The sequence below is a fragment of the Gracilinanus agilis genome, chromosome 6, assembly GCF_016433145.1.
Source record: "Gracilinanus agilis isolate LMUSP501 chromosome 6, AgileGrace, whole genome shotgun sequence".
In the NCBI taxonomy this organism is placed as follows: Eukaryota; Metazoa; Chordata; class Mammalia; order Didelphimorphia; family Didelphidae; genus Gracilinanus; species Gracilinanus agilis.
The window spans coordinates 292,563,759-292,590,450 of NC_058135.1; the positions used below are offsets into that span (position 1 = coordinate 292,563,759).

The following is a 26,692-nucleotide window of genomic DNA, read 5'->3' on the forward strand; positions in this document are numbered from 1 at the left end:
GCACTCTTAGAGCATAGAACAAGCACTCTTAGAGCATAGAACAACAAGCACTCTTAGAGCATACAACAAGCACTCTTAGAGCATAGAACAACAAGCACTCTTAGAGCATACAACAAGCACTCTTAGAACATAGAACAACAAGCACTGTTAGAGCACAGAACAACAAGCACTCTTAGAGCATAGAACAACAAGCACTCTTAGAGCATACAACAAGCACTCTTACAGCATAGAACAAGCACTCAGAGCACAGAATAACAAGCACTCTTAGAGCATAGAACAAGCACTCTTAGAACATACAACAGGCACTCTTAGAGCATTGAACAACAGGCACTCTTAGAACATACAACAAGCACTCTTAGAACATAGAACAAGCACTCTTAGAGCACAGAACAAGTACTCTTAGAGCATAGAACAAGCACTCTTAGAGCACAGAACAACAGGCACTCTTAGAGCATAGAACAAGCACTCTTAGAGCACAGAACAACAGGCACTCTTAGAGCATAGAACAAGTACTCTTAGAGCACAGAACAACAAGCACTCTTAGAGCATAGAACAAGCACGCTTAGAGTACAAAACAACAAGCACTCTTAGAGCATAGAACAAGCACGCTTAGAGCACAGAACAACAAGTACTCTTAGAGCACTAAAGAACAAGCACTCTTAGAGCATAGAACAACAGGCACTCTTAGAGCATAGAACAACAAGCACTCTTAGAACATAGAACAAGCACTCTTAGGGCACAGAACAACAAGCACTCTTAGAGCATACAACAAGCACTCTTAGAGCATAGAACAAGCACTCTTAGAACATACAACAAGCATTCTTAGAGCATAGAACAACAAGCACTCTTAGAGCATAGAACAACAAGCACTCTTAGAGCACAGAACAACAAGCACTATTAGAGCACAGAACAACAGGCACTCTTAGAGCATAGAACAAGCACGCTTAGAGCACAGAACAACAAGTACTCTTAGAGCACAGAACAACAAGCACTCTTAGAGCATAGAACAAGCACGCTTAGAGCACAGAACAACAAGTACTCTTAGAGCATAGAACAAGCACTCTTAGAACATACAACAAGCACTTTTAGAGCATAGAACAACAAGCACTCTTAGAGCATTGAACAACAGGCACTCTTAGAACATACAACAAGCACTCTTAGAGCATAGAACAACAGGCACTCTTAGAACATAGAACAAGCACTCTTAGAACATAGAACAAGCACTCTTATAGCACAGAACAACAAGCACTCTTGGAGCACAGAACAACAAGCACTTTTAGAGCATAGAACAAGCACTCTTAGAGCACAGAACAACAAGCACTCTTAGAGCATAGAACAAGCACGCTTAGAGCACCGAACAACAAGTACTCTTAGAGCATAGAACAAGCACTCTTAGAACATACAACAAGCACTCTTAGAGCATAGAACAACAAGCACTCTTAGAGCATAGAACAACAGGCACTCTTAGAGCATAGAACAACAAGCACTCTTAGAACATAGAACAAGCACTCTTAGAGCATAGAACAAGCACTCTTAGAGCATAGAACAAGCACTCTTAGAGCACAGAACAACAAGCACTCTTAGAGCATAGAACAAGCACTCTTAGAGCACAGAACAACAAGCACTCTTAGAGCATACAACAAGCATTCTTAGAGCATACAACAAGCACTCTTACAGCATAGAACAAGCACTCTTAGAGCACAGAACAACAAGCACTCTTAGAGCATAGAACAAGCACTCTTAGAGCACAGAACAACAAGCACTCTTAGAGCATAGAACAAGCACTCTTAGAGCACAGAACAACAAGCACTCTTAGAGCATAGAACAAGCACTCTTAGAGCACAGAACAACAAGCACTCTTAGAGCATAGAACAAGCACTCTTAGAGCACAGAACAACAAGCACTCTTAGAGCATAGAACAAGCACTCTTAGAGCACAGAACAACAAGCACTCTTAGAGCATAGAACAAGCACTCTTAGAGCACAGAACAACAAGCACTCTTAGAGCATAGAACAAGCACTCTTAGAGCACAGAACAACAAGCACTCTTAGAGCATAGAACAAGCACTCTTAGAGCACAGAACAACAAGCACTCTTAGAGCATAGAACAAGCACTCTTAGAGCACAGAACAACAAGCACTCTTAGAGCATAGAACAAGCACTCTTAGAGCACAGAACAACAAGCACTCTTAGAGCATAGAACAAGCACTCTTAGAGCACAGAACAACAAGCACTCTTAGAGCATAGAACAAGCACTCTTAGAGCACAGAACAACAAGCACTCTTAGAGCATAGAACAAGCACTCTTAGAGCACAGAACAACAAGCACTCTTAGAGCATAGAACAAGCACTCTTAGAGCACAGAACAACAAGCACTCTTAGAGCATAGAACAAGCACTCTTAGAGCACAGAACAACAAGCACTCTTAGAGCATAGAACAAGCACTCTTAGAGCACAGAACAACAAGCACTCTTAGAGCATAGAACAAGCACTCTTAGAGCACAGAACAACAAGCACTCTTAGAGCATAGAACAAGCACTCTTAGAGCATAGAACAACAAGCACTCTTAGAGCATAGAACAACAAGCACTCTTAGAGCATAGAACAACAAGCACTCTTAGAGCACAGAACAACAAGCACTCTTAGAGCACAGAACAACAAGCACTCTTAGAGCATAGAACAAGCACTCTTAGAGCACAGAACAACAAGCACTCTTAGAGCACAGAACAACAAGCACTCTTAGAGCATAGAACAAGCACTCTTAGAGCACAGAACAACAAGCACTCTTAGAGCATAGAACAAGCACTCTTAGAGCACAGAACAACAAGCACTCTTAGAGCATAGAACAAGCACTCTTAGAGCACAGAACAACAAGCACTCTTAGAGCATAGAACAAGCACTCTTAGAGCACAGAACAACAAGCACTCTTAGAGCATAGAACAAGCACTCTTAGAGCACAGAACAACAAGCACTCTTAGAGCATAGAACAAGCACTCTTAGAGCACAGAACAACAAGCACTCTTAGAGCATAGAACAAGCACTCTTAGAGCACAGAACAACAAGCACTCTTAGAGCATAGAACAAGCACTCTTAGAGCACAGAACAACAAGCACTCTTAGAGCATAGAACAAGCACTCTTAGAGCACAGAACAACAAGCACTCTTAGAGCATAGAACAAGCACTCTTAGAGCACAGAACAACAAGCACTCTTAGAGCATAGAACAAGCACTCTTAGAGCATAGAACAAGCACTCTTAGAGCATAGAACAAGCACTCTTAGAGCACAGAACAACAAGCACTCTTAGAGCACAGAACAACAAGCACTCTTAGAGCATAGAACAAGCACTCTTAGAGCATAGAACAAGCACTCTTAGAGCATAGAACAAGCACTCTTAGAGCACAGAACAACAAGCACTCTTAGAGCATAGAACAAGCACTCTTAGAGCACAGAACAACAAGCACTCTTAGAGCATAGAACAAGCACTCTTAGAGCACAGAACAACAAGCACTCTTAGAGCATAGAACAAGCACTCTTAGAGCACAGAACAACAAGCACTCTTAGAGCATAGAACAAGCACTCTTAGAGCACAGAACAACAAGCACTCTTAGAGCATAGAACAAGCACTCTTAGAGCACAGAACAACAAGCACTCTTAGAGCATAGAACAAGCACTCTTAGAGCACAGAACAACAAGCACTCTTAGAGCATAGAACAAGCACTCTTAGAGCACAGAACAACAAGCACTCTTAGAGCATAGAACAAGCACTCTTAGAGCACAGAACAACAAGCACTCTTAGAGCATAGAACAAGCACTCTTAGAGCATAGAACAACAAGCACTCTTAGAGCATAGAACAAGCACTCTTAGAGCACAGAACAACAAGCACTCTTAGAGCATAGAACAAGCACTCTTAGAGCATAGAACAACAAGCACTCTTAGAGCATAGAACAAGCACTCTTAGAGCACAGAACAACAAGCACTCTTAGAGCATAGAACAAGCACTCTTAGAGCACAGAACAACAAGCACTCTTAGAGCATAGAACAAGCACTCTTAGAGCACAGAACAACAAGCACTCTTAGAGCATAGAACAAGCACTCTTAGAGCACAGAACAACAAGCACTCTTAGAGCATAGAACAAGCACTCTTAGAGCACAGAACAACAAGCACTCTTAGAGCATAGAACAAGCACTCTTAGAGCACAGAACAACAAGCACTCTTAGAGCATAGAACAAGCACTCTTAGAGCACAGAACAACAAGCACTCTTAGAGCATAGAACAAGCACTCTTAGAGCACAGAACAACAAGCACTCTTAGAGCATAGAACAAGCACTCTTAGAACATACAACAAGCACTCTTAGAGCATAGAACAAGCACTCTTCGAGCACAGAACAACAAGCACTCTTAGAGCATACAACAAGCACTCTTAGAGCATAGAACAAGCACTCTCACAGCATAGAACAAGCACTCTTAGAGCACAGAATAACAAGGACTCTTAGAGCATAGAACAAGGACTCTTAGAGCATAGAACAAGCACTCTTAGAGCATAGGACAAACACTCTTAGAGCATAGAACAAGCACTCTTACAGCATAGAACAAGCACTCTTAGAGCACAGAATAACAAGGACTCTTAGAGCATAGAACAAGCACTCTTAGAACATACAACAAGCACTCTTAGAGCATAGAACAACAAGCACTCTTAGAGCATAGAACAACAGGCACTCTTAGAGCACAGAACAACAAGCACTCTTAGAGCACAGAACAAGCACTCTTAGAGCATAGAACAAGCACTCTTAGAGCATAGAACAACAGGCACTCTTAGAGCATAGAACAACAAGCACTCTTAGAACATAGAACAAGCACTCTTAGAGCATAGAACAAGCACTCTTAGAGCACAGAACAACAAGCACTCTTAGAACATACAACAAGCACTCTTAGAGCATAGAACAAGCACTCTTAGAGCACAGAACAACAAGCACTCTTAGAGCACAGAACAACAAGCACTCTTAGAGCACAGAACAACAAGCACTCTTAGAGCACAGAACAACAAGCACTCTTAGAGCATACAACAAGCACTCTTAGAGCACAGAACAACAAGCACTCTTAAAGCATCGAACAACAGGCACTCTTAGAACATAGAACAAGCACTCAGAGCATAGAACAACAGGCACTCTTAGAACATAAAACAAGCACTCTTAGAGCACAGAACAACAAGCACTCTTAGAGCATACAACAAGCACTCTTAGAGCATAGAACAAGCACTCTTACAGCGTAGAACAAGCACTCTTAGAGCACAGAATAACAAGGACTCTTAGAGCATAGAACAAGCACTGTTAGAACATAGAACAACAAGCACTCGGAGCTCTTCCAAAGGTGACTGAAACAAAGAATGCAACGTTTCTAGGGGATGGTGTGTGTGTGTGTGTGTGTGTGTGTGTGTGTGTGTGTGTGTGTGTGTGTGTTCTGGATGTGGAGTACAAATGGTTCTAGAAATCAGACTCTAATCCAGTTGGGGAAAGGATTCTCTGAAACGCACCCATTTAAGCCTGCTAGCAGGGACTACGGATTAGTACACAGAAGCTATTGAAGCCGAGGCAGGTCAAAGGGCCGATGCATGTTACTGTTCAGGGTTACTGCCTGACCTCACTGCTGGGCTTCTGAGTGGCAAGCCCGGCATTGCCCATGTCTACTGTCTACTGAGCCAGACTAAAGAAAACGGCTTCATGGCCCCAAATCCATGAAGACTCGGAAACCTAAGGCCTGAACAGACACCACAAACCATCAGCATCTGCAGATTATCCCTGGGGCAGGCAGGGTCACTGAAGAGAATCATGGATCTGTTTCTAGCCCCAGAAAACAAATGGAAGAAGGCTGTTGGATTTAATTACAAATGACCAAAGACACGCAGGCTGGGATGGGACCTCAGGGGCAGGAGTCCAACCTATCCCTGACAAGGAGCTGTCCAGCCTCTGCCTGAAGGTCCCCAGTCTGGGGGTCCCCATCACTTCCCAAGGCCTTGGGACTCCTTCCTGGAAGGTTCTCAAGACACCTCACTCTCAGCAGCTCCAGCCCAATGGCCCTAGTTCCTCCTTCCAGGGTCAAGGCTAATCCTTCCTACATGGGACACCTCCTCAAAGTCCCCTATTGAAAGGCAGCCTGGGAATGTGGACCTTTGAAGGTCATCATCGGCCACACCATGTCCTCCACTTGCATTCAAATATACACATTTATCAGGATAGGAGCACGCTGCCTTTGGAAATGGAAAATTTAAGAAATCATTTTTCAGTGGTAAGATGGGCATTACCCTGAGCAAAGGGACCCCAATCGCTGCCCCTGGACCATGGAGAAGTGGGGACTGCTAAGTGGATGTGGCTGACCAGGCCCATGTTCTGAAGAGGTCACTGTGCTGGCTAGGATCGTGGCTCTCGTGACACACACGTTAAAGGGGGTCAGTGGACTTTTGGGCAGGCCAAATAAATGCTATCACTGGGCAGGGTGGTAAATCCCAGCTACTGGGGAGGCAGAGCCTAGTGGATGACCTGAGCTTAGGAGTCTGCCATCAGTCTGGCACCAATACAGTGAGCCCATAGAGGCAGAGCCACCAAGCTGCCTAAGGAAGGATAGATGAACCAGTGTAGGTTGGAAGAAATGGAGCAGGCAACTTCCATGCTAAGCAATATGGGATTGGGCCTAGGAAGGCCTGCTGTGCTTCCAGATGTAGAGAGATGGAAGGAAGTCAGGGAAAGAGGAAGGGAAGAAGGAAGGGAGCAAGGAGGGAGGGAAGGAAGAGGAAGGAAGGAAGGGAAGGAGGAAGGGAAGAAGGAAGGGAGCAAGGAAGGAAGGAAGAAGAAGGAAGGGAGGGAAGGAAGGAAGGGAGGGAGAAAGAGGGAGGAAGGGACAGAGGGAGAGGAAGGAAAAAGGGAGGGGAAGAAGAAGGGAAGGAAAGCAGGCAGGCCCATAAGTTTAGTAAACTGTCTCAAAAGAGGGCTAACTTTGTGGGTCTCCCAGGATCCTCTTCTGTTGGCCGCAGGTCTGCATAGAAGGAAACCTAGGAGATTTCAGTTTTTGTCTGTCTCTCTGATTCTCCCCCTTCTCGCTCTCCTGTCTTTGTTTCTCTCCTCTCTGCCTCTTCTTGAGCACACATGTGGACCACAGCCTGCAGACCCTACCCTACCCCAACATTCATATCCTACATGGAGTGTTTCCTGTTTCCCCCCTATCATATCATCATCCAGGCCTCTAGGTCTCACCTTATAATGGGCCAGCTGGAGGGCAAGCTGCACAAAGGCATCTGGGCTGGTCCTACTTTTCTTGATTAACCCTTTGCCGAAAGCATCGAATGGAAAAGAGTGAAAATCCACATCGTTGGCCAGGGTGCTGGCGAGGCTCAGGGACTCCTCAATGACATCCTGACACTAAAAGGAAGAGGTTAAGATTCGTTAGCAAGACGTTGCCCACGAGGAGAGCCAAAGCTCATTCTTCCTGGTCACGCTAAGAGTAGAGTGTGCCTGCTGTCTAACATGGGTGGCAATTCCCAGGCCCTGACTTAGCCTCTTTTCCTGTTACTGAGCATGTCCACACCAATGTGGGACATGCCAGAGCCCATAACGTGGCCCCGATCCTCCGACGTCACTCACTTCTTCAGGGATTTCCCACTGGAGCCTTGTGGGGTACGGAATGTTGGGATTGGTGTCTCCCTTGCAGTGACCGTCTTCTGTGTAGCCCAGCTGGAAGCAATCTGTAGCCATCACATACTGCAGAGAAAGAGACTTTATGGGTATTTATTTAAAGACAGCAAGAAGGTTATATAGTTGGTGGCATTAAGATTCTCTCCAGGGAATTACGTCAAAATCGCTGCCCATTCAAAAAGATGTGCAAAAAATGCTCGTACGCTAGGCTGATTCCCAATCTTAAAGCAGCCCTTGCAAACTGGAATTCCTGCTTCTCCTTAAACAGAGTAAGTTGAAAGGGAACATTTTAAATCAGGGCACAAACTCCTAAATGTCTTACCAAAAACGAAGAGAGCTGCTGGAGGGCATCTAGGTGTCTCAGTGGATTGAGAGCCAGGCCTACCAGTGGGAGGTTCTGGTTCAAATCCAGCCACAGACACTTCCCAGAGGCGGGACTCTGGGCAAATGTCCTAACCCCCATTGCCTAGCCCGGGCCACTCTTCTGCCTTGGGAACCAATACACAGTTCTGATTTGAAGACAGAAGGTGAGGATTAAAAAAACAAACAAACAAACAAACAAATACATCCGAGACAAAAGGAGGAACTATAAGTTGTGGGGAGGGAGGAGGTGGATGGAGAAAAATGGGAAGCCAAATTGGTCTTCTTGTTGTTCTTTGCACCTATCACTCCGTTTCCCATCTCTCGTGGCCATTACCCATGCCTCCTGTAGAATCCATTCCCTCCTCATTCCTACTTCTTAGAAGCCTGTTTCCATCAAAACTCACTTCAAGTGTCACCTTTGACATGAAACCTTTAGGGAGCCCCCTAGCAGCTAGTGCCCTTCTTCTGAAAATGACCTAGGTCCATATTGGCGAATCCATGGCACGCATGCCAGAGGGGGCTGCTCCTCTCCCCTTCTCCACATTCCCCCGAGGACATTTTTCACACCACCCACCCCTCTGCCCAGCAGCCCAATGGGAGTGCTTCCTCTCTCCCCCCTCCCCAATCTGGGCTGAGGGGGTGGCTGCATGAGGGTTGCCCTTTGGGCATTCGGTCTCCAAAAGGTTTGCCATCACTGACCTAGACTGTGAACCCAGGTGCTTGAGAGGAGGGTGAAACCTTCTATAGTAATAGGAAAATTGGGAAGAGGGAAGGCTTTGAGGGAAATGATAATGAATTCAGTTTTGGACATATTGGGTTTAAGCCTACAGAATATTCCATTTAGAATATCCAATAGATGGTTAGAGATGTGAGACTGGAGACAGGAGAGAGGTTAGGACTGGATATCCAGTGTGAGAACCATCTTCATAGAGATGATAACGAAATCTATTGGAGCTGATGAGACCATCAGTGAAGCACTATTGAGGAAAGAGAGAAGAGGGCCAGGATAGAGCCTTTGAAGACAAGCAGAGTTAGCAGTCATGACTTGGATGAAGATATAGTAACAAAAGAGACTGAGGAGGAGTGGTCAGACAGGAGGAGGAGAACCAGGAGAGAGTAGGGTCACAAAGACCTAAGAGAGAAGAGCTCCAAAGGGATGTGGATTAAGAAAAGGCCCTTAGATTTGGCGACCAAGGAGGAATCCCTGGCAACTTTGAAGAGAATCGTTTCAGTGGAGTAAGGGCAAAATCCAGATTGCAGAGAGTTAGGGACAGAGTGAGAGGAGGGAAGTGGAGGTCCCAGTTGTAGACAGCTTCCTCCAGGAGAGATAGAACTATAGCAAGTGGAGATGAACAGATCAAGTGAGGGTTTACCAAATGGAGTCTGGTCTTGCATATGGGTACAGAGATGGAGATTAGTGACATTCAAGGAGATGGTATGCCAGAGATGAGATGGAATGGGCTCACATATATGAGGAGAGAGGTTTGCCTCAGGAAGGAGAGGGTCCATCTCTTCATGGGAGCCAGGAAGATATAAAATAGATGAAGAAGAGGGGAAAAGAGAGAGCTCTCAGAAAATGGTCTCAACCTTTTTCAGTCAAATAAAAGGCACATTTCTTAGCTGGGAGAATGGGACTGGGGGAACCATGGGAGGTTTGAGGAGGGGTGAGACAATTCGGAAGAGTGGAAAGTGGGAGATTGAATTATAAAACGTGGTATAGAGTGTTGTCTACCTGCAGTGAAAGCCCAACTGAGATTATGCATAGATATAAATCCGTAGTGGGACCAATTAGCTTAGTGACTTTCTCCAACTTCATTCAGCATGATGTGAATAAGAGTGGAAGCAGTGGATGATGAGAGTGATTCAAGGTAGGGGCTTAGCAGGGCAAGACTAGTGATGGGATTGAAAAGGAGAGGACAGTGTACAGTCAAACTGGTTCAACCAGGGGTCAAAGATGGGGAAAGGAGGAGAGTGTGGCCAGTGCAGCAATGATAGCCTGGCAAAGAACTGAGGTGTTGGGACTGGAGATCATGGTGAAGACAAAGAAAATTGAGCTATCAACCACCAAATGAAAAAAATGCTTCAGATTACTGGCAGAGAAATGCAAATTAAAAGAACTCTAAGCTTCTACCTCATGAAAAATGAGAACGAAAGAGAAAAAAAACATAATGGTTGGAATGCATTTGATAAACAGGCACACTAAGGCATAGTTGGTGGAACTGGAAATGATCTGGCCATTATACAAAGCAATTTAGAACTGAATTCCCAAAGCCACTGAATTTTGGCTCTGGCACTGATACCATTGCTGGGCAAAAATGCCAAAGGAAGCTTTTTTAACCCCTTACCTTCCATCTTAGAATCAATACTGTGTATTGGCGCCAAGGCAGAAGAATGGTAAGGGCTAGGCAATGGGGGTCAAGTGACTTGCCCAGGGTCACACAGCTGGGAAGTGTCTGAGGCCAGATTTGAACCTAGGACCTCCCATCTCTAGACCTGGATCTCAATCCACTGAGCCATCTAGCTGCCCCCCAAAGGGATTTTTTTAGACCCTTATCTTCCACTTTAGAATTGATACTATGAAAAATGGGGATGGACCTATTTGTACAAAAATATTTCTAGCTGCCCTTTTTGTGGAGGCAAAGAATTGGAAACTAAAAGAATGTTCCCCAGTTGGGGAACAGCTGAATACATTGTGGTACAGGATGGTGATGGAATACTATTGTGCTATGAGGAATGACGGACAGGATGATCTCAGAAAGAGATGGAAAGACCTTTATGAACTGATGCAGAGTAAAATAAGCAGAACCAGGAGAAAATTATACACAATAACTGCAATATTGTGGGACGATCAAATGTGATAGACTTTGCTACTAACAGCAATGCAATGATCCAGGACAATTCTATGGGACTTGGGACAAAGAAGGCTCTCCATCTCCTGAGAAAGAACTGTGGGAATAAGAATGCAGATGGAAGCATGTGATTTATTACTTGTGTATTTGGGGGTTTGGATTTTATATGATTATTCACTTGCAAAAGTGAATAATATAGAAATATGTTTTGCATGAAAATACATGTATAACCCAGATGGCATTGCCTGCCAGCTCTAGAAGGGGGACAACATGAATCGTATAACTTTGGAAAACTTACGTGGAAATTTGTTATTAAAATAACATAGACATAAAATAAAAAAAATTGATACTCTATTGATTCCAAGGCAGAGGAGTGGTAAGGACTAGGCAATGGGGGTTAAGTGACTTGCCCAGGGTCACACAGCTAGGACGTGTCTGAGGCCAGATTTGAACCCAGGACCTCCTGTCTCTACAACTGGCTCTCAATCCAGAGCCACCTCGCTGCCCTCTCCAAAGGGATTTTTTTTTTAAGGCACAGAAGAACTGATATGTACAAAAGGACTCACAGCAGTGGGAAAGGACTGGAACCCAAGAGCGTGGTTCCCCTGTTCGCCCACTGTCACGTGGGAGCTGTATGGGCTCCAATGAAATACTACCATGCCAACCCTCCTGAGCCATGTGCCGCCACCAGCCATCAAAGAACCAGACAGTATCCAGCAGTGCTAGAAATAAGTCCGGACTCTGAGCTTTCCACAGTGGCAGAATGAGAAGAATTCTGTTCTCAGGTTAAAGCTCCAGCCTCTCACCTCCCACAGATGACCGACGATGGGCGCGTCTGCCCACGAGTGCTCCGTGTTCAGGCCCATTTTGCCATTCTTGAAGACGATGAATGTGAACGTTTTGTCGAACCACCTGTGACCAAAGAAAGCCGATTCAATTTCTCAGCAAGAAAAACGAACTAAAACAGCCAGAGGAGCTGGCCTCAGCCCTTCCTGGAGACCCCTTCAGCTCCCACAGGCTGAATTCTCCTCCGCCCTGGTCATCTGTGGAGGTCTGACCTTTCTCCCGAGTTCTAGTCTCACAGCACCAACTACCTTTGGGACAAACATGTTTCGAGCTGGATGTCCCCTAGATGTGTTGGCCTCAACATGTCTGGAGGAGGTGGTGCCCGGGGATGTCTAGAGCACAACACTTCGAGGCAAGGCAAGCTGGGTTCAAATCCTGCCTCTCCCACCAACTGTGTGACCCTGGAAGAGCCTGTTTCTTCCTCTATAAAATGAGGGGGAACCTCTGGTCCTTTGTCCCCAGCCAACCTCATTCGCAATCCCTCTCCTTATGCTTTTTCTTGCAGGCACTTCAGCCTTCCAGGCCCCTTGGCTTCACACCTACAGCATCATCCTTCCCCTCCCCCCCCCACTCAAGACTCGCCCCATGTGGCCGAAGAACTGTCAGATCTTGTCATTTGTGCCTTTGCTTCCCTCTCCTCCCTGCTGAAGTCACCACCTCGCTAGTGTGGATGCTCATCCCCTCTCCCCGGGCTACTGCATCACCTTCTGGAAGGTCCCTGCCTCCAGGCTCTGAGGTTATACTGCCCTAAGTGCTGCTCACAGAATGGAAGCTTGCAGGGGCAGCCATTATTTCACTTGGGTTTTGGTGCCCCCAACCCCAGCCCCGTGCCTAGCATGTATTGTGGTTCAGTCCTGTCTAACTTTGTGACCATATTTGAGTTTTTCTGGGCAAAGATACTGGAGCGGTTTGCCATTTCCTCCTCCAGTCCATTTTATAGATGAGGAAATTAAGGCAAACAGGATGAAGTGACTTGCCCAGGGTCACACAGCTAGTAAGTGTCTGAGGCTGGATTTGAATTCAGGAAGAGAAGTCTTCCTGATTCTAAGCCTTGGAGCTCTGTCTTCTGCCCCACTTAGCTACTCCTTAGCCTGGCACATAGTAAGCTCTTAATATATGCATGTGGAGTGCTTGGGCATCAGCTATTCTCACTGCATGGGTAGATGGTGTCCCCAGCACTGGGTGGCCTATCTGCGGAGGCAGGGAAAAGACTCCCACAGAATCCCCGGGGAGGACTGAGTTCCCCGACAGTCTTGTAGCCCCCCGTAGCCTTGCCAGGGCATGGAGGAGATGGGCACGACCCAGTCTGCGGTTGGCTCTAGCACTCTTCTCTCTAATGTCCGGCTTTGGGGGCTGGGCTCATTCCCAGTGCCAGGCACCCAGGCAGTGCTTCTGAACAGAGGGCTCTCACGAGGATGGGGAGAGGCAGGAGTCTGGACTCTACCTGAGGAATGCTTCCTGAAACAAATCTGAAGTGAGATCAGAAAAATGGCCAAGAGCTGAGGCTTTCGTGTCTCAGAATAGTAGGTTCAAAGAGCTGCCAGTCTCAGCCTTCTAGATCCCTGGCATTGTTTCCCCCATCAGACAAGAAGCTTTCCCAGAGATCTGAGGCCAGGCCAGGATTTCTTGGCGAGCGGGCACCCACCATACCTGTCGTAACATTTGCCATGGAGCAGAGACTTGGCATAACTGTCCATGGAGGTGAGTGGGTCCTTCTTGCTGTAGCCCTGCTCAGTGTCGTCCATCGTCACAAAGAACGCTGCTTTCTCGACAGCATCCAGAGACTGCTTGTTCTTTCCCCGGGAAAAATAAGTTTGGCGAGCCTTGGCCCAAGGCACTCTGTAGCAAAGGGCAGACACACAAGGAGGAATCATCTCATTTCCTTCTACCATAAGACATCCAGCTAAAAGAATCAGAATCCCATACCCAAACCCAGGAAGAAACAGTCATGACAACAAACAAGAGTGATGATAAACAACAACAGTGGCAGCTGCCAGAAGAGCAGCTGACAGCACTTTAAAGTCAGTCAAATGCCTTAGAGTGATTTCATTTGATCTGTACAACTGAGGAAATTTTTGTTCTTCAAATCATTTCAGTCATCTTGGACTCTCCATTTGGGGTTTTCTTGGTCAAGATATTGGAGTGGTTTGCCATTCTCCGACTCACTTTACAGATTAGGAAACCAAGGCAAACAAGGTGAAGTGATTTGTCCAGGCTCATAGCTAGTACACACGAGGCTGGACTTGAACTCAGGTCTTCCTGGCTCTCTTTAGGGCATGCCACCTAGGAGCCCATCCTGGGAAACAGATGCTGTTATAGTCTCTACCTTTTATAGATGGAGACACTGAGGTTCAGGGATTTGTTTGCTATGTATCTGAAGCAGAATTTGAACTCCGGTCTTCTCAACTCCATGTCCAACTATCCAGCTACCTCTAAGCAATTTCAGTATTGAGGTAGATATAAAATGCCTCCACAGCCCCCACTGCCTCCTCGTTTTTCCTTGTCTTCTCCTTGCCAGGACTTCCCCAGTAACCCCCTCATCATGTCTCCATATAACCAGCTTCAATACCCTTGGATCCGGCCACCCTCCATCTTCCACCCCCGGCCCTCACATGTTTGGAATGGATACAGCCTTTCCTCCCTTTCTCCTTGTGGCATCCCTCCTCCTTCCTTGAAGATGTAGCTTCCTAATAAAAATGACAATTCTACCCAAATGAATCTCCTTATTCAGTGCCATACCTTTCAAACTACCAAAAAACTTTTTTATAGAATTAGAAAAAATTATAACAAAGTTCATCTGGAAGAATAAAAGATCAAGAATATCAAGGGAACTAATGAAAAAAAATGCGAAGGAAGGTGGCCTAGCAGTACCAGATATTAAACTATACTATAAAGCAGCAGCCATCAAAACCATATGGTACTGGCTAAGAAACAGAAGGGTGGATCAATGGAATAGACTAACAGTAAATGACCTCAACAAGCTAGTGTCTGATAAGCCCAAAGATCCCAACTTTTGGGACAAGAACTCCTTATTTGACAAAAACTGCTGGGAAAATTAAAAAACAGTATGGGAAAAATTAGATTTAGATCAACATCTTACACCCTATACCAAGATAAATTCAAAATGGGTAAATAACTTAAATACAAAGAGTAAAATCATAAAGAAATTAGGTGAACATAGAAAAGCATACATGTCAGATTTGTGGGAAAGGAAGGAATTTAAGACCAAGCAAGAGATAGAGAACATTACGAAATGTAAAATGAATGACTATGATTATAGCAAATTAAAAAGCTTTTGTACAAACAAAACCAATGCAACCAAAAATTAGAAGGAAAACAATAAATCGGGAGAACATGTTTATAACAAAACTCTCTGACAAAGGTTTAATTTCCCAAATATGAAAGGATCTAAGTCAAATTTACAAAAAATCAAGCCATTTCCTAATCAACAATTGGTCAAGAGACATGAATAGGCAGTTTTCACATGAAGAAGTCAAAACTATCAATAAGCACATGAAAAAGTGTTCTAAATCCCTCTTTATTAGAGAAATGTGAATTAAAACAACACTGAGGTACCACCTTACACCTAGCAGACTGGCCAATATGGCAGCAAAGGAAAGTGATAATAACTGTTGGAGGGGATGTGGCAAAATTGGGACATTAATGCATTGCTGGTGGAGTTGTGAATTCGTCCAACCATTCTGGAAGGCAATTTGGAACTATGCCCAAAGGGCTTTAAAAGAACACATGCCCTTTGATCCAGCCAGACCTCTGCTGGGTTTGTACCCCAAAGAGATAATAAGGAAAAAACAAACTTGTACAAAAATATTCATAGCCACGCTCTTTGTGGTGACAAAAAAATTGGAAAATGAGGGGGTGTCCCTCAATTGGGGAATGGCTGAACAAATTGTGCTATCTGTTAGGGATGAAATACTATTGTGCTCAAAGGAAAAATGAATTGGAGGAATTCCATGTGAACTGGAAAGACCTCCAGAAACTGATGCAGAGCAAAAGGAGCAGAACCAGGAGAACATTGTACACAGAGACAGATACATTGTAGCACCATTGAATGTAACTGACTTTGCTACTAGCAGCAATGCAATGACCCAGGACAATCCCAAGGGACTGAGGAGAAAGAATGTATCCACATCCAGAGAAAGAACTGTGGGAGCAGAAACGCAGAAGTACAACAACTGCTTGATCATGTTGGGGTTTTGGCATTAAAAGATCACTCTACTGCAAATATGAATAACATGGAAATAGGTTTTGATACATGTATAACCCAGTGGAACTGCTTGTCAGCTCTAGGAAGGGGGAGGAATTATGAATCATGGAAATATTCTAAATTAAAAAAAGAAGAAAAAAAAAGAAAAGGAAGATGCAGCTTCCTCCCCAATCTCTTGCACCAGACCCCTTGGGGTGCATACATCTTTAGTAGAAATTCTGCCCTTGTGCAATCTCTGTTTGCCTCTGTCCTCATCTCCCCCAACAGAACACTGGCTCACTCTCAAGCCAGGCTGGTTCATCCTCTGTACTTGGGTCACACAGTGGGAGCTCAGTAAATGCTTGCTGACAGATGAACAGACATGGGCACAGGTTGGAAGCTGAGAAGCATTCCCTGCCCGGGTAATTGGCTTCCTTTATGTTGTTGAAACTTTGTCCTGTGTCATTCATAAAATGTATTCACCCTGTGTGAGGAGTCCCTTCACCAGTGCATCAGATAAGCATTCTTGGAGTAGGCTGCTTGGTGGGGGCCAAAAGAGAGGCATGCTACGTTCCTAGGCTCATCCAAATAGTGAGAGGCAGCTTGTGCAAATCTTTGCTCCTTCTTGGGTTAGACGGAAGTCAGAGAGGATGGAAAAGCCCATGTTGGCTTTAATCAACCTTTGGTCTAATAAGATGGAGAAGAGAAGGGAGCAGAGGGGGAGGGGGGCAAGTTCAGTGGACTCAGGCACTTCAGGGTCTTTCCCCTTCCCAGGGACTTGAGCCAGGACTACAGATGGGTTCCAGAGATCCAGGGCAAATGGGGACATGGAGGGAGGGTCTGGATGAAGGTACCTTCAGCCTCCTACTGGCCTCCTCCCCTCTCTGCCCTCCCCACAGGCCTTTGGGACAAGTTCTTCTTCCCCGGAGCTCAGTGCTTTGGGCTCCTCAAAGACAAGGCTGCATTCTCAGGCCCAGACATGCCTGCAGGATTCTGTTTCATGGGGCGCTGCTTGTGTTGCTCTCTCCCTTCATGAATAACTGATCCTCTCTCCGCAGACCATTTAGCAGCTTTGCTTGGTATCGGGAGCCGGAGGAATGGTGACCCGTCTGCTGATGGGGGCAGCCAGCACCACCGAAGGCCGCTACACAGGTGAGAATAGAGCCAGTAGGTGGCCAGGCAACTAGTGGTTGGCCTAGGTAGGAAGGCTGAGGCTGCCAAGAAAGCGTGCCTTCTGCCCCCTCTTCCATGTCTACCATATAGTACAGAAGTTTGGCAAGTCTGGCGTGATCCCCCTGCCCTAGAGACGATCCACAGAGCGCTCCTCTTCTTCCCCTGAAAGCCAAGAGCGCCTCGATCTACAGGGGCCACCTGACGGTTTAAGAAGGAGACCAGGCGCAGGGCTCACAGCCCCCCCCCCAAACAGCAGTGTCAGAGTGGGGAGCACCCAGTGGGTCCAATTCAATTCGAACATTTCCCAAGAACCTACTCCCTCTCTGTGAAGCACGGGGGCCCTGGAGAGTCCTCAGAGATAAATCTATTAGGAAGGAAGGAAAGTCAGAGCCCAAGTTAGAATACAAGTGCAGCCTAGTGAGGCGCCAATCCCCAACAGTCCTCCACTCACACGGCTGCTACTAGAACTCTGGGGAGCTTCAGGACCTCTTGTGGGTGACTTTTCTTTTTTAGCAATTTTTAAGTTTATTGATTGATTTATTTTTAAACCCTTCACTTCTGTGTATTGGCTCCGAGGCAGAAGAGTGGTAAGGGTGGGCCATGGGGGTCAAGTGACTTGCCCAGGGTCACCCAGCTGGGAAGTGTCTGAGGCTGGATTTGAACCCAGGACCTCCCATCTCTAGGCCTGACTCTCCATCCACTGAGCTACCCAGCTGCCCCCAGAGGGTGTCTTTTCTCATCAACACTAAAGCTCATAAGCCTCGATCAGTGCATTTCCTACCAACAAATCAGCCACTAATTTTCAATTAATCGTAACCAAAATATTTCCTGGAAATGCAGTCAGGACACCATATTTACTCAGCATTCCACCTATTCACCTCTTTTTTTTTTTTTCTAAAAATTCCTTAATTTTAATACAAATGTCAACAGACATTTTCCAAAGTTGTACGAGCCACACTGTCTCCCTCCCATCTTCCCTCCCCCCTTCCGGAGCTGACAAGCAATTCAATCTCGGTTATACTTGGATTGTCACCCAAAACACATTTCCACGTATAAGCCTCAATTTCAAACACTTCTAACGTAGCTCGTGTTGGTGGGCAGAAGGGCACACGCTGAAAGACCAAGGCTAGGAAAGCACCCCATGCGGGGAGGGCAGCCGGGAAAACTCAGAACTCGGCAGCTGTTGACTTTGGTGCCCTTCTGTCTCGGCCCGTCCAGAAAAGTTCCTCGAGGAGCCCCGGACGCTTCCGTGGCAGAGCCGAGCCGGGCCAACACTGTGCCCCAGCCTTGCTGGGCGAGCTCGCCCCCTGGTTGGCTCCTCTGGTTCTCTATGGACCGGCTGCTCCTCTGGCCCTCGATGGCAACTGCAGGATCATCCCTTCCATGTCCAGAGGAAAAGCCGGCGAAGGGCGGTGACAGCCCTCCCCTCTGCTCTTTGACGGTTCTTCTCCGTCACTATCTTCCGGCTTCTTGTCTGCTCAGGGGGCAAAGGCAGGATTCGTTCTCTGCTCTCTGCTCTTCTTCACAACAGCAGGTGTCCACAGGAGGTGCTCCGGCTTCTCGCTGGATGGGGATCTGCCCGGCAACAAGTGACACTGCAGGGATGGCGTGTCCTCTCTGGACGAAGGCCGGAAAGCAGCGTCCCGTGTCTCCCTGAGATGCTGCTCTTGGCTCGGCCGGGACAAGCCCCCTTTGCTTAGAGGCAGGAACCACATCCTCGTCTCTCTGTCCCAGGAGCTGTGTATGGCGCCCCGGGTTCGAAGGCTTCTCTGGAGTTTCCTCTGCAAATCCCTAAAGGCTGAGCTCTGGATCCTCCCATCAGTCAGAGAGAAACAAGCAGCTGCTGCTGCCCCTGAGCTCGGAGGCAGACAGGAGGAAGGGAGAGAGCCGAGCGCAGAGGAGACGTTCGGGGAGGGAGGAAGAAGAAGGAGCCCTCACCTGGCCTTGAAGGCAAAGGAAAGAAAGACGACTTCACAAAAGAAGACGCCCCAGATACAGCTCGGGGGGCAGCCCCGTGCGGGGGGCACAGGACGGGCCAGAACACCGCTGGGGCCCCTGCTTCAAGCCCACTCGAGGCGAGTGACGGCCGGCCTGACCTCTCTCTCTGCCACCCCTGAAAGGCGCCTGCCTGGCTGTTTCCCGGACGAGTGACGATTCCTATTTTGTTGTCCCCCGTCCGTGTCCTCAAGGACAGGCACCAGCGACGAGGCTGACCCAGAACAGACAGAAGCTCACTAAAGGCCCAGCTCGCTGTGCCGGCACCCAGGGGGAGCCCCAGAATGTCTCTAAAGCGAGGCGGGAGCTTCATGGAGGCCTGGAAGGACAGGAGCTGGGCGGCCCAGGGTGGAGGTGGAGACCCGGGAAATGTTGGGAAGAAAGGCCAGGCGGGCGCCGAGGCCGGGGACTCACCTGTCACCAGCCGTGAGGGCGGCCAGCTTCTCTTCCCCAGCCTGAGGCTCCGAAGGGTCGTCCAGGATGCGCTGCATCTGCTGCTCGATCTCCCGCGGCTTCAGCAGCCGGCCGTCGTGGTAGAGCCAGACTTTGAAGTAGCGGCCTCGGTGGTACACCACGATGTGCTTGCTGTCCTTCACGTGCTGGATGGTGTCTAGAGCGGGAGCAGGGAGGCGGCGTTAGTGTCCAGAAATGACCCTGGGAAACCCCAGCAAGCGGGGGAGGCAGAGAGCCAGGCCTGGAGACAGATCCTGCCTAGCTGGGGGGCCCTGGGCGAGGCCCTTCCCCCAGGGAACCCCACACAGTATCGACTCTAAGACAGAAGACGAAAAAGAGTTATTGTGAGAATAGCTAAAAGGCCCCTCCTGGAAGGGATCGGAGGAATCCGAGCCCAGAGGGGCTCCCTTGAGCTCCCACCCCCGGGGTCAGCCCCCCGGTGTCCCGGCCCCATGGCCCGAGCTCAGGCCAGGCCAAAAGCAACCCCACAGAGGGGATGGATGACAAACTGACCGTCCACCCCACGGAGGTCTGGGCCAAAGAGAGGCAGCCTGGAATGGCGCCCCACAAGGGGCCAAGCTCCCTGCCTGGAGGCTCCCCGCCTCGAAGCTCCCCGCCTGGCAGCTCCCCCCGATGGCTCCCCACCTCGAGGTTCCCCTCCTGGCGGCCCCCCACCTCGCAGCCCCCCGCCTCACTCACCCGTCTCTTCTCCTGGGACTCGAGACGTGTTAAACATGCGCTCCCACTGCGCCGAGCAGAGCGGGACGGTGGAGCCCAGCAGGAGGATCTGCGGCACGGACGGAGGCGGCACAGCCGTTGTCATAGAGAACAAATCAGGAAGAGAAGCGAGATCGCTCGGGCTCTTAGGGCTGCACACACGCAGACATGCCACACGCATGCACACACGCACACACATGACACACACGTGCACACGCTCACACACAAGCACACGCACACACTCAACATGGTACCGCCTCCTGTGGCTAGCAGACACCCCCGCATCGCCCTCACGGGCAATCACGGGGTCTGGCTTCGTTTTTCAAGCCCTTAAAAGACAGAAAAGCATCCCCTGGAATGCCGCGGCCTAACGGTGTGCTACGCCATCCCCATCCCGTAAATTCCTCCAGAGCAAATCCTATTGTTCTGTTTGTTAAAGGCGGCTCTCTAGGGGGCAGCTGGATGGCTCGAGGGATAGAGAGCCGGGAGGTCCTGGGTTCAAATCTGGACTCGGACACGTCCTAGCTGTGTGACCCTGGACAAGTCTTTACCACTCTTCTGCCTTGGATCCAACACACAATAGTGATTCTAAGACGAAGGAAGGGCTTCCGAAAGGGGCCGCCTCCGCCCTGAGAGGCAACGGCAGCGCCCGGCTGACCTCGGCCTGGGGCCGGACCACGTACCGGCTTGAGCTCCTCTCGGTCCAGCTTCCTCCGGTAGAGCAGGATCGCGTGGATGGCGTTACCCGCCCGCGCCGCCTGGATGGTCGTCGGCAAGATGTATAACAGGTCCTAAGAAGGAGGCAGAGAAGAGGGGAAGAGGCGCGCCAAGGCCCGGAACCCCGAGCTGGACGAGAGCGCCCCGAGCTGCAGACGCGCCGTCTTCGGGGAGGCCCGGCCTTCTCTAGGGCCGTCCGCAATCCTGCGGGCTGCCGGCAGGCCAGGCTTGACCCGTCATACAGTTTATGGCCATTTTCCTGCTTATCTCTGAAACCTTTGCTCGGTTTTGGGGGAGGGAGGAAAGCTCCTGTCCCAGCCGCTCGCTCGCAGGGACCCCAAGATGAGCCCTGAAAGAGGGCAGGCAGGAGGTCTGGAGGGCCTCCATTTGGAGCCTTGCCCAAGCCTCACATGGATAAGCTCACGGACGGCCTTCTCTGCTGAGCCACCCGGTGCACCTTGCGTGGGAGCTAAAGAGCAGGGATCCGGGGTGCCGGGGCCCCCGCTGATGCCCGAGGCCGAGCCCGTGCCACGTCGGAGCCAGCCCTGCCCTGCTCTGCCCTGGTGCCAGCCCAGGTGTCGGGCCTCCCTCAGCAATACGGCAGGCCTGGCGCCTTTGGGCAAAGGCCGCAACCCTGCCAGGAAAACTTGGCAAGCTCAAGTCAACCCTGACCCACATCATCCACGTGACCCACATCGTCCACGTGACCCACATCATCCACGTGACCCACATCATCCACGTGACCCACAGCCACATGACCCACATTGGCCACGTGACCCACATCGCCAGTGACTTCCTCTCTCGGGGGTGAGACAAACCCTGCGGGGCTCAGAGAGGTGGAGGTGCTGCCCAGCACCCACAGAGGGGTGACGAGACAAGAACCCGGGGCCAGGCTTGGTCCCCAACCCTGATTCTGCTCCCTCCTAAAAGAGGCCCTCTGCAAAGAGGGTGCCAGGCGCGGCCCCTGGGCCAAGCGGGGTCTCCCGGGTGTCTGGGCTCGTTCCCGGCAGGGCCGGCCGGTTTCTGAGCTATTTGTTATGCTTGCAGGAGGCGGCTCGCCCTTTTCAGACGGGCCACACTCTGCCTGGTGCTTCCATCTCTCCAGTGGCCCAGGGCTGCCTGGGGGTCCAGGGCCCCCCGTCTTCCTCATCCTGACAGAAGGACCGAGTCGGCTCTGACCCCTCAGTCACTGCCTGCGGGATGGCCTCCGAGCGAACGCTCTTCTCGCGTCCCAGGCCAGGGCGAGCCGGCCAGTGAGCATCAGACAAGGCCGCTCTTGCAGAATAGGAAGGCTTCTGGGTCCGTCTGTCCGGGCAGGACAGAAGCCTGGTAGGCAGCCCAGCAGAAGAAGGCAGGCTGCTTCCCCACAGCCTCTCGGAGGCGAGGATGAGGCGCCGGGCCCCCTGGGCACTCCCGGGCGCTCTCCCTCCCCACCAGGGCCCGGCCTCACAGATGGGGACCCATCGATGCCACCCGGAATTCCTCCTCAGCCCCGAGACCCCAGGAACGGAGCGCAGGAGATGGGCGGCACTCACCATGGCGTAGTAATTGCTGTTCACCATGATGGGGCCTCGTCCTCTGAGGTAGATGTACTCCTCCCACCAGTCACTTACCTACATTGGAGAGACACGGCACGAGACAAACACAAGTTCTTGAAAGGAACTCACAGGCCGTCGCAGGCAGGGAGGGCAAGGCTGGCTTACACAGACGAGCACAGGGCAGGGTCAAAACTGAGGGGCGATCGGACGACGCCACGGCAAAGATGTTTTGGAAATGGGATCACTTGGGGGCACAGACTCTTCCTCTACTTGCTGGGACCTAGAGAAAAGCCCCTTCTCCTATCAGCAGAGGGATGCGGGCCCAGGAGAGCTCAGCGGCACACGGTGCCAGGCTTCCCAGCTTGTCAAGGAATTCTTCCCAGCATCCTCCGTTTATCTACCTGCTCCCTACTCTCTACAGACGATTTCTCCTGACTTTATAAGTGGCCGAAGTGCTTGCAGAAGCCATCAGCTCTCCCCTCTAGGCACCTCCGGGTCAGATCCGTTCTCATTCTCTTGCTTCCCTAAGCAAAGCTCTCAAGAAAGGAATTTCTAAGTGTTGCTCTTATCGCCTCCCTCACCTTGTCCAAAGGCAGCAAGGATCTCATTGTTACTAAATCAGAGGCCTTTTTCTCCCTCCCTCTCCACCTCCCTTCCATAGGGGATGCTTCGGACCACCCACTCCTCCTGGACACCTCGCCACTGAAACAATCTACCTTTCTGTCCCCCATGAACACCAGCCACCTCCTGTGTTGTGGCCTTCTCTCCATTCCTCATCCACAGTGCTCAGAGATGTTGGGTCTCTAGGCCTCTGCTCTGGTCAGCCTCTACGGCTGAAGCCCACTCGCCCTCATGTCCACCTCCCAGAGTCCCTCTCTCCCCTTAAGATGGAGCTCAGGCACCAGCTTCTGTATGAAATGTGCCTTGATTTACCCCCATTTGTGCCCTTCTTCTCAGACTATCATGGCGTTAGCTCCATTGTGCCTATATTTATTTGCTTTCCATTTAGTTTCTGCATAGATGGACTTGTCTTCTCCATTAGAACTTCATATTCCTGAGAGCGAGCAGGTGCTTAATAACTGCATGCTGACTGACTAAGGGCAGGGACCAGCTCTTCTCACTTATTTCTACCCCCCAAATCCAATGGCGCCGAGCACCGTAACAGGAACTGCGGTGGGCAGCGCCTGAGGAATAGTCAAGGGCCCATGTACTCACATAGTTGGTGGCCCACCACGATTTCAGTTTCAAGTACCACTGCAGTCTTGGGCCAAGATTAGTGGAAAAATCTTCAGCGAGACCCTTCATTCTTTGAAAATCGTCTTTATTCAGAAGAGGCTGTACTGATTCTAGGTACTGGGTTCAATGAAATGAAACAAAAAGAAAATCAAAGTTGGGAGATGCTGTCGGAGAGCGTAGTCAAGTGGAGGATATGTTCATCCACGTAGGCTTTAGCAAGCCCCAGCCTTAGTGTTGGGAGACTTACATTCAGGGCCTATCTCTGATACACCCTGGCAAAGGACAAGCCTATTCCTCTCTTGGGGCCTCAGTTTCCTTCACCTCACAGTGCCCAAATTTCTAAGACTTTATATTGGACAGAGAGCCAATCTGTAACAGTCGAAGGGGAGTTTCTCCACCTGAAGATTCCCCTACCCAGGAAGCCAGAGGTCTCTGTGAACCCTTGGGGAAGACGGCGCTTACTTCTGCGAGTGGGTTTGTTTGTTTATCTCTTGTTTGGAGTAGCACCCCAAGTCAGTGGTGTTTCATTCTCTGACACGTGACATGATGGGGAAATGGCACCCCCAGGCCCTGAGTGGGTAAGTCGGCCCCTCTCTGAAGGAAGCAGGGGAGCAGCTGCGTCTGTTTTTAAAATCTTGATTCCCAGGTACCCCAAATGGACCCTCCATGATGCCTGCCATGAGATGGTGCTGGGGAGAGGAGACAACAGGCCCCGACACGGAGACCCTCTGGCCAATCTCCCCTCCCAGGGCTGGCTGGCCTGAAGGGATGTAATCTCTGTCCTTGTTCATCTCCACCAGGTGTAATGTTTGCCTCAGCCCTGAGACGATCTGGGGGCCGGTTCAGCAAACCCTCGGTCACTGCAGAGCTCCTGGGAGCAGAGATGATGCCTGCCTTTAGTAGAAAGGTGGCACACACTCTAAGCACTGAGATGGCATTCAATGCCTCAATGAGCACCCCTCCAGACCCCACCAAAGAGTCAAGGGCTCGAAAGTATTAGAACATGGAGAGCATCATTCCATTAAAGGCAACGTCCTGGAGCAACATACCCTGTTGACAGTATCTTTAACTGCGGGCACCGGGAGGCGGGGCAGGGATGTCTGAAAACTGTACAGCATTGGTTTTCGGCCTGAGAAAACCTTCACCATTCCCTGAAAACCAAGAAAAGCCTATTAGAGTGGAACCAAGTGCCTGTGGGCACCGCATAAACCTTCACTGATTAAACTAATCGGTTTTAAAATGAGACTACAGGAATCTAAGAGCTGAAACCCATTCCTGATTCTATTTGAGACAGAGGGGCCAGTCCTTGACAGAGGGTGGGGGAGGCATTCCATGGGCACGGAATATTGCCTAGAATGTCAGTTTTTTTCAGAAGCTTGATGAGTTTTGCTGATTTTTTTTTCCTCGTCTTGTTTTCCTTTTCTAAAAAAGGGATACAGAACGAAATTTATAGGATGTTAAAAATAAAAGGTATCCGTAACAATCTATTTTGGAAAACAAAATAAGTCGGTGTCTTTTCTCAGTTATTTATGGGAGGGTTATTTGGGGCAGGTTTTTTTTTTTCTTCTAAAAAACCAAGCTCCCCTCTGCCGTTCTCAGGACCCCAAACATCACTGAATTGAAAAGAAATGGGCATGTTATACCAACCCCAGAAAATAATCCCTTTGGGGAGAATAAGAAAGCCGAGGTAGTCCCCTTTCCATGATCTGCAGGCACCATTCCATTACTGGAAACAACCAGATCATAGACTTAGAGCTGGAAGGACCAGCGGAGGCCACTCTTTTGGCCAAATTCAATGGCTTGGTTAGGGTCTTGGGTTGGATTTGAACTCAGGTCTTCTCGACTCCAAGTACTCTAGCCACTATAACCCGCTGCCTCATTTCTTGAAGTAAACCGTAAAGAACATCTTGGGGCTCATTCGTGGACTGGTTCAGTGTATTGACCACACCTTTGTCCCATCCTCCTGGTTGCTTTCTCTCTCCTAAGGTAACAAAGGATCGGAACCCATGGAAGCGTGGTCTTGGCCTAAACCAGTGATTCCCAAAGTGGGTGCTACCGCCCCCTGGTGGGTGCTGCAGCGATCCAGGGAGGCGGCGATGGCCACAGGTGCATTGATCTTTCCTATTCATTGCTATTAAAATGTTTTTAAAATTCATTTCCAGGGGGCTAAAGAATATTTTTTTCTGGAAAGGGGGCAGCAGGCCAAAAAAGTCTGGGAACCCCTGGACAGAGACCCTCCTACCCCCCGCCCATGAGATCTCCCTGAGAGATAAAACATAAAAGGACACATTGAAGTAACCCCCAAATTGCTGTTCATGAACATATACTCATAGTGAAGCGTTTTTAGAAAAGATTTCTTTTAGTGCAAATAAATATAGGATCATGTTGGACTCGGGTTTGCCCTGACGGTCTGTTATCTTTGTAGTTTCTGGCTGATTTGTGCAACGCCCAATAGCGCCCAATAGGGGAAAGGAGGGCTTAAATGGCCGAGCCATTCTTTCCAGGACTGCCCCTAGGAGAGTGCGACCAGCCTGAAAAGCGAAGGAGGCGCCTGTGGGTGGTTCGTGGGCCCTGGCTGCCCGTGCCTTGGATCATTCCAGGCAGACCGCTACGGAGGTCCATCCGTCCCCCTCCCCTCCCTGACCTGTCACTAGGAGTCTTCGTCATCCCCTCCCATGAGCCTGCAGCCCCCTGAAGGCAGGGAGTTTTGTTAGTTTTGTTTTTAATCAATGTAATTCCAGGGCTTGGCGCAGTGCCTGGCACAGAGTAGGCGCCTGGTAAATGCTGACGGGATTAGATGGACGGTAACAGGCCGCTGGGCTTCTGGAACCCTCAGGAGATGTGAGAACTGAGCCCTCGCTTTGGGCTGCAAGTAGAACCGGCTGGAGATGGGAGAAGGGAAGGGAAGAAGCATTTAAGC

The 26,692-nt window shown here is 49.2% G+C and overlaps 1 protein-coding gene across 2 annotated transcripts in view; it reads right to left on the bottom strand.

Annotated features, from left to right (window-relative positions):
• The window catches only part of CPT1A (carnitine palmitoyltransferase 1A), a 46,811-nt gene that overhangs the window by 7,947 nt on the left and 12,172 nt on the right, over positions 1 to 26,692 (bottom strand). For both annotated transcript variants that reach the window (XM_044682235.1, XM_044682236.1), the window contains 10 exons: positions 24,822 to 24,923; positions 23,752 to 23,889; positions 22,534 to 22,611; positions 20,965 to 21,072; positions 20,264 to 20,351; positions 19,526 to 19,721; positions 13,390 to 13,578; positions 11,700 to 11,805; positions 7,631 to 7,747; positions 7,244 to 7,408 (listed from right to left, as the gene is read on the bottom strand). In XM_044682235.1, coding sequence (XP_044538170.1) covers positions 7,244 to 7,408; positions 7,631 to 7,747; positions 11,700 to 11,805; positions 13,390 to 13,578; positions 19,526 to 19,721; positions 20,264 to 20,351; positions 20,965 to 21,072; positions 22,534 to 22,611; positions 23,752 to 23,889; positions 24,822 to 24,923 — 1,287 coding nt within the window. The remainder of the gene's footprint in view (positions 1 to 7,243; positions 7,409 to 7,630; positions 7,748 to 11,699; positions 11,806 to 13,389; positions 13,579 to 19,525; positions 19,722 to 20,263; positions 20,352 to 20,964; positions 21,073 to 22,533; positions 22,612 to 23,751; positions 23,890 to 24,821; positions 24,924 to 26,692) is intronic.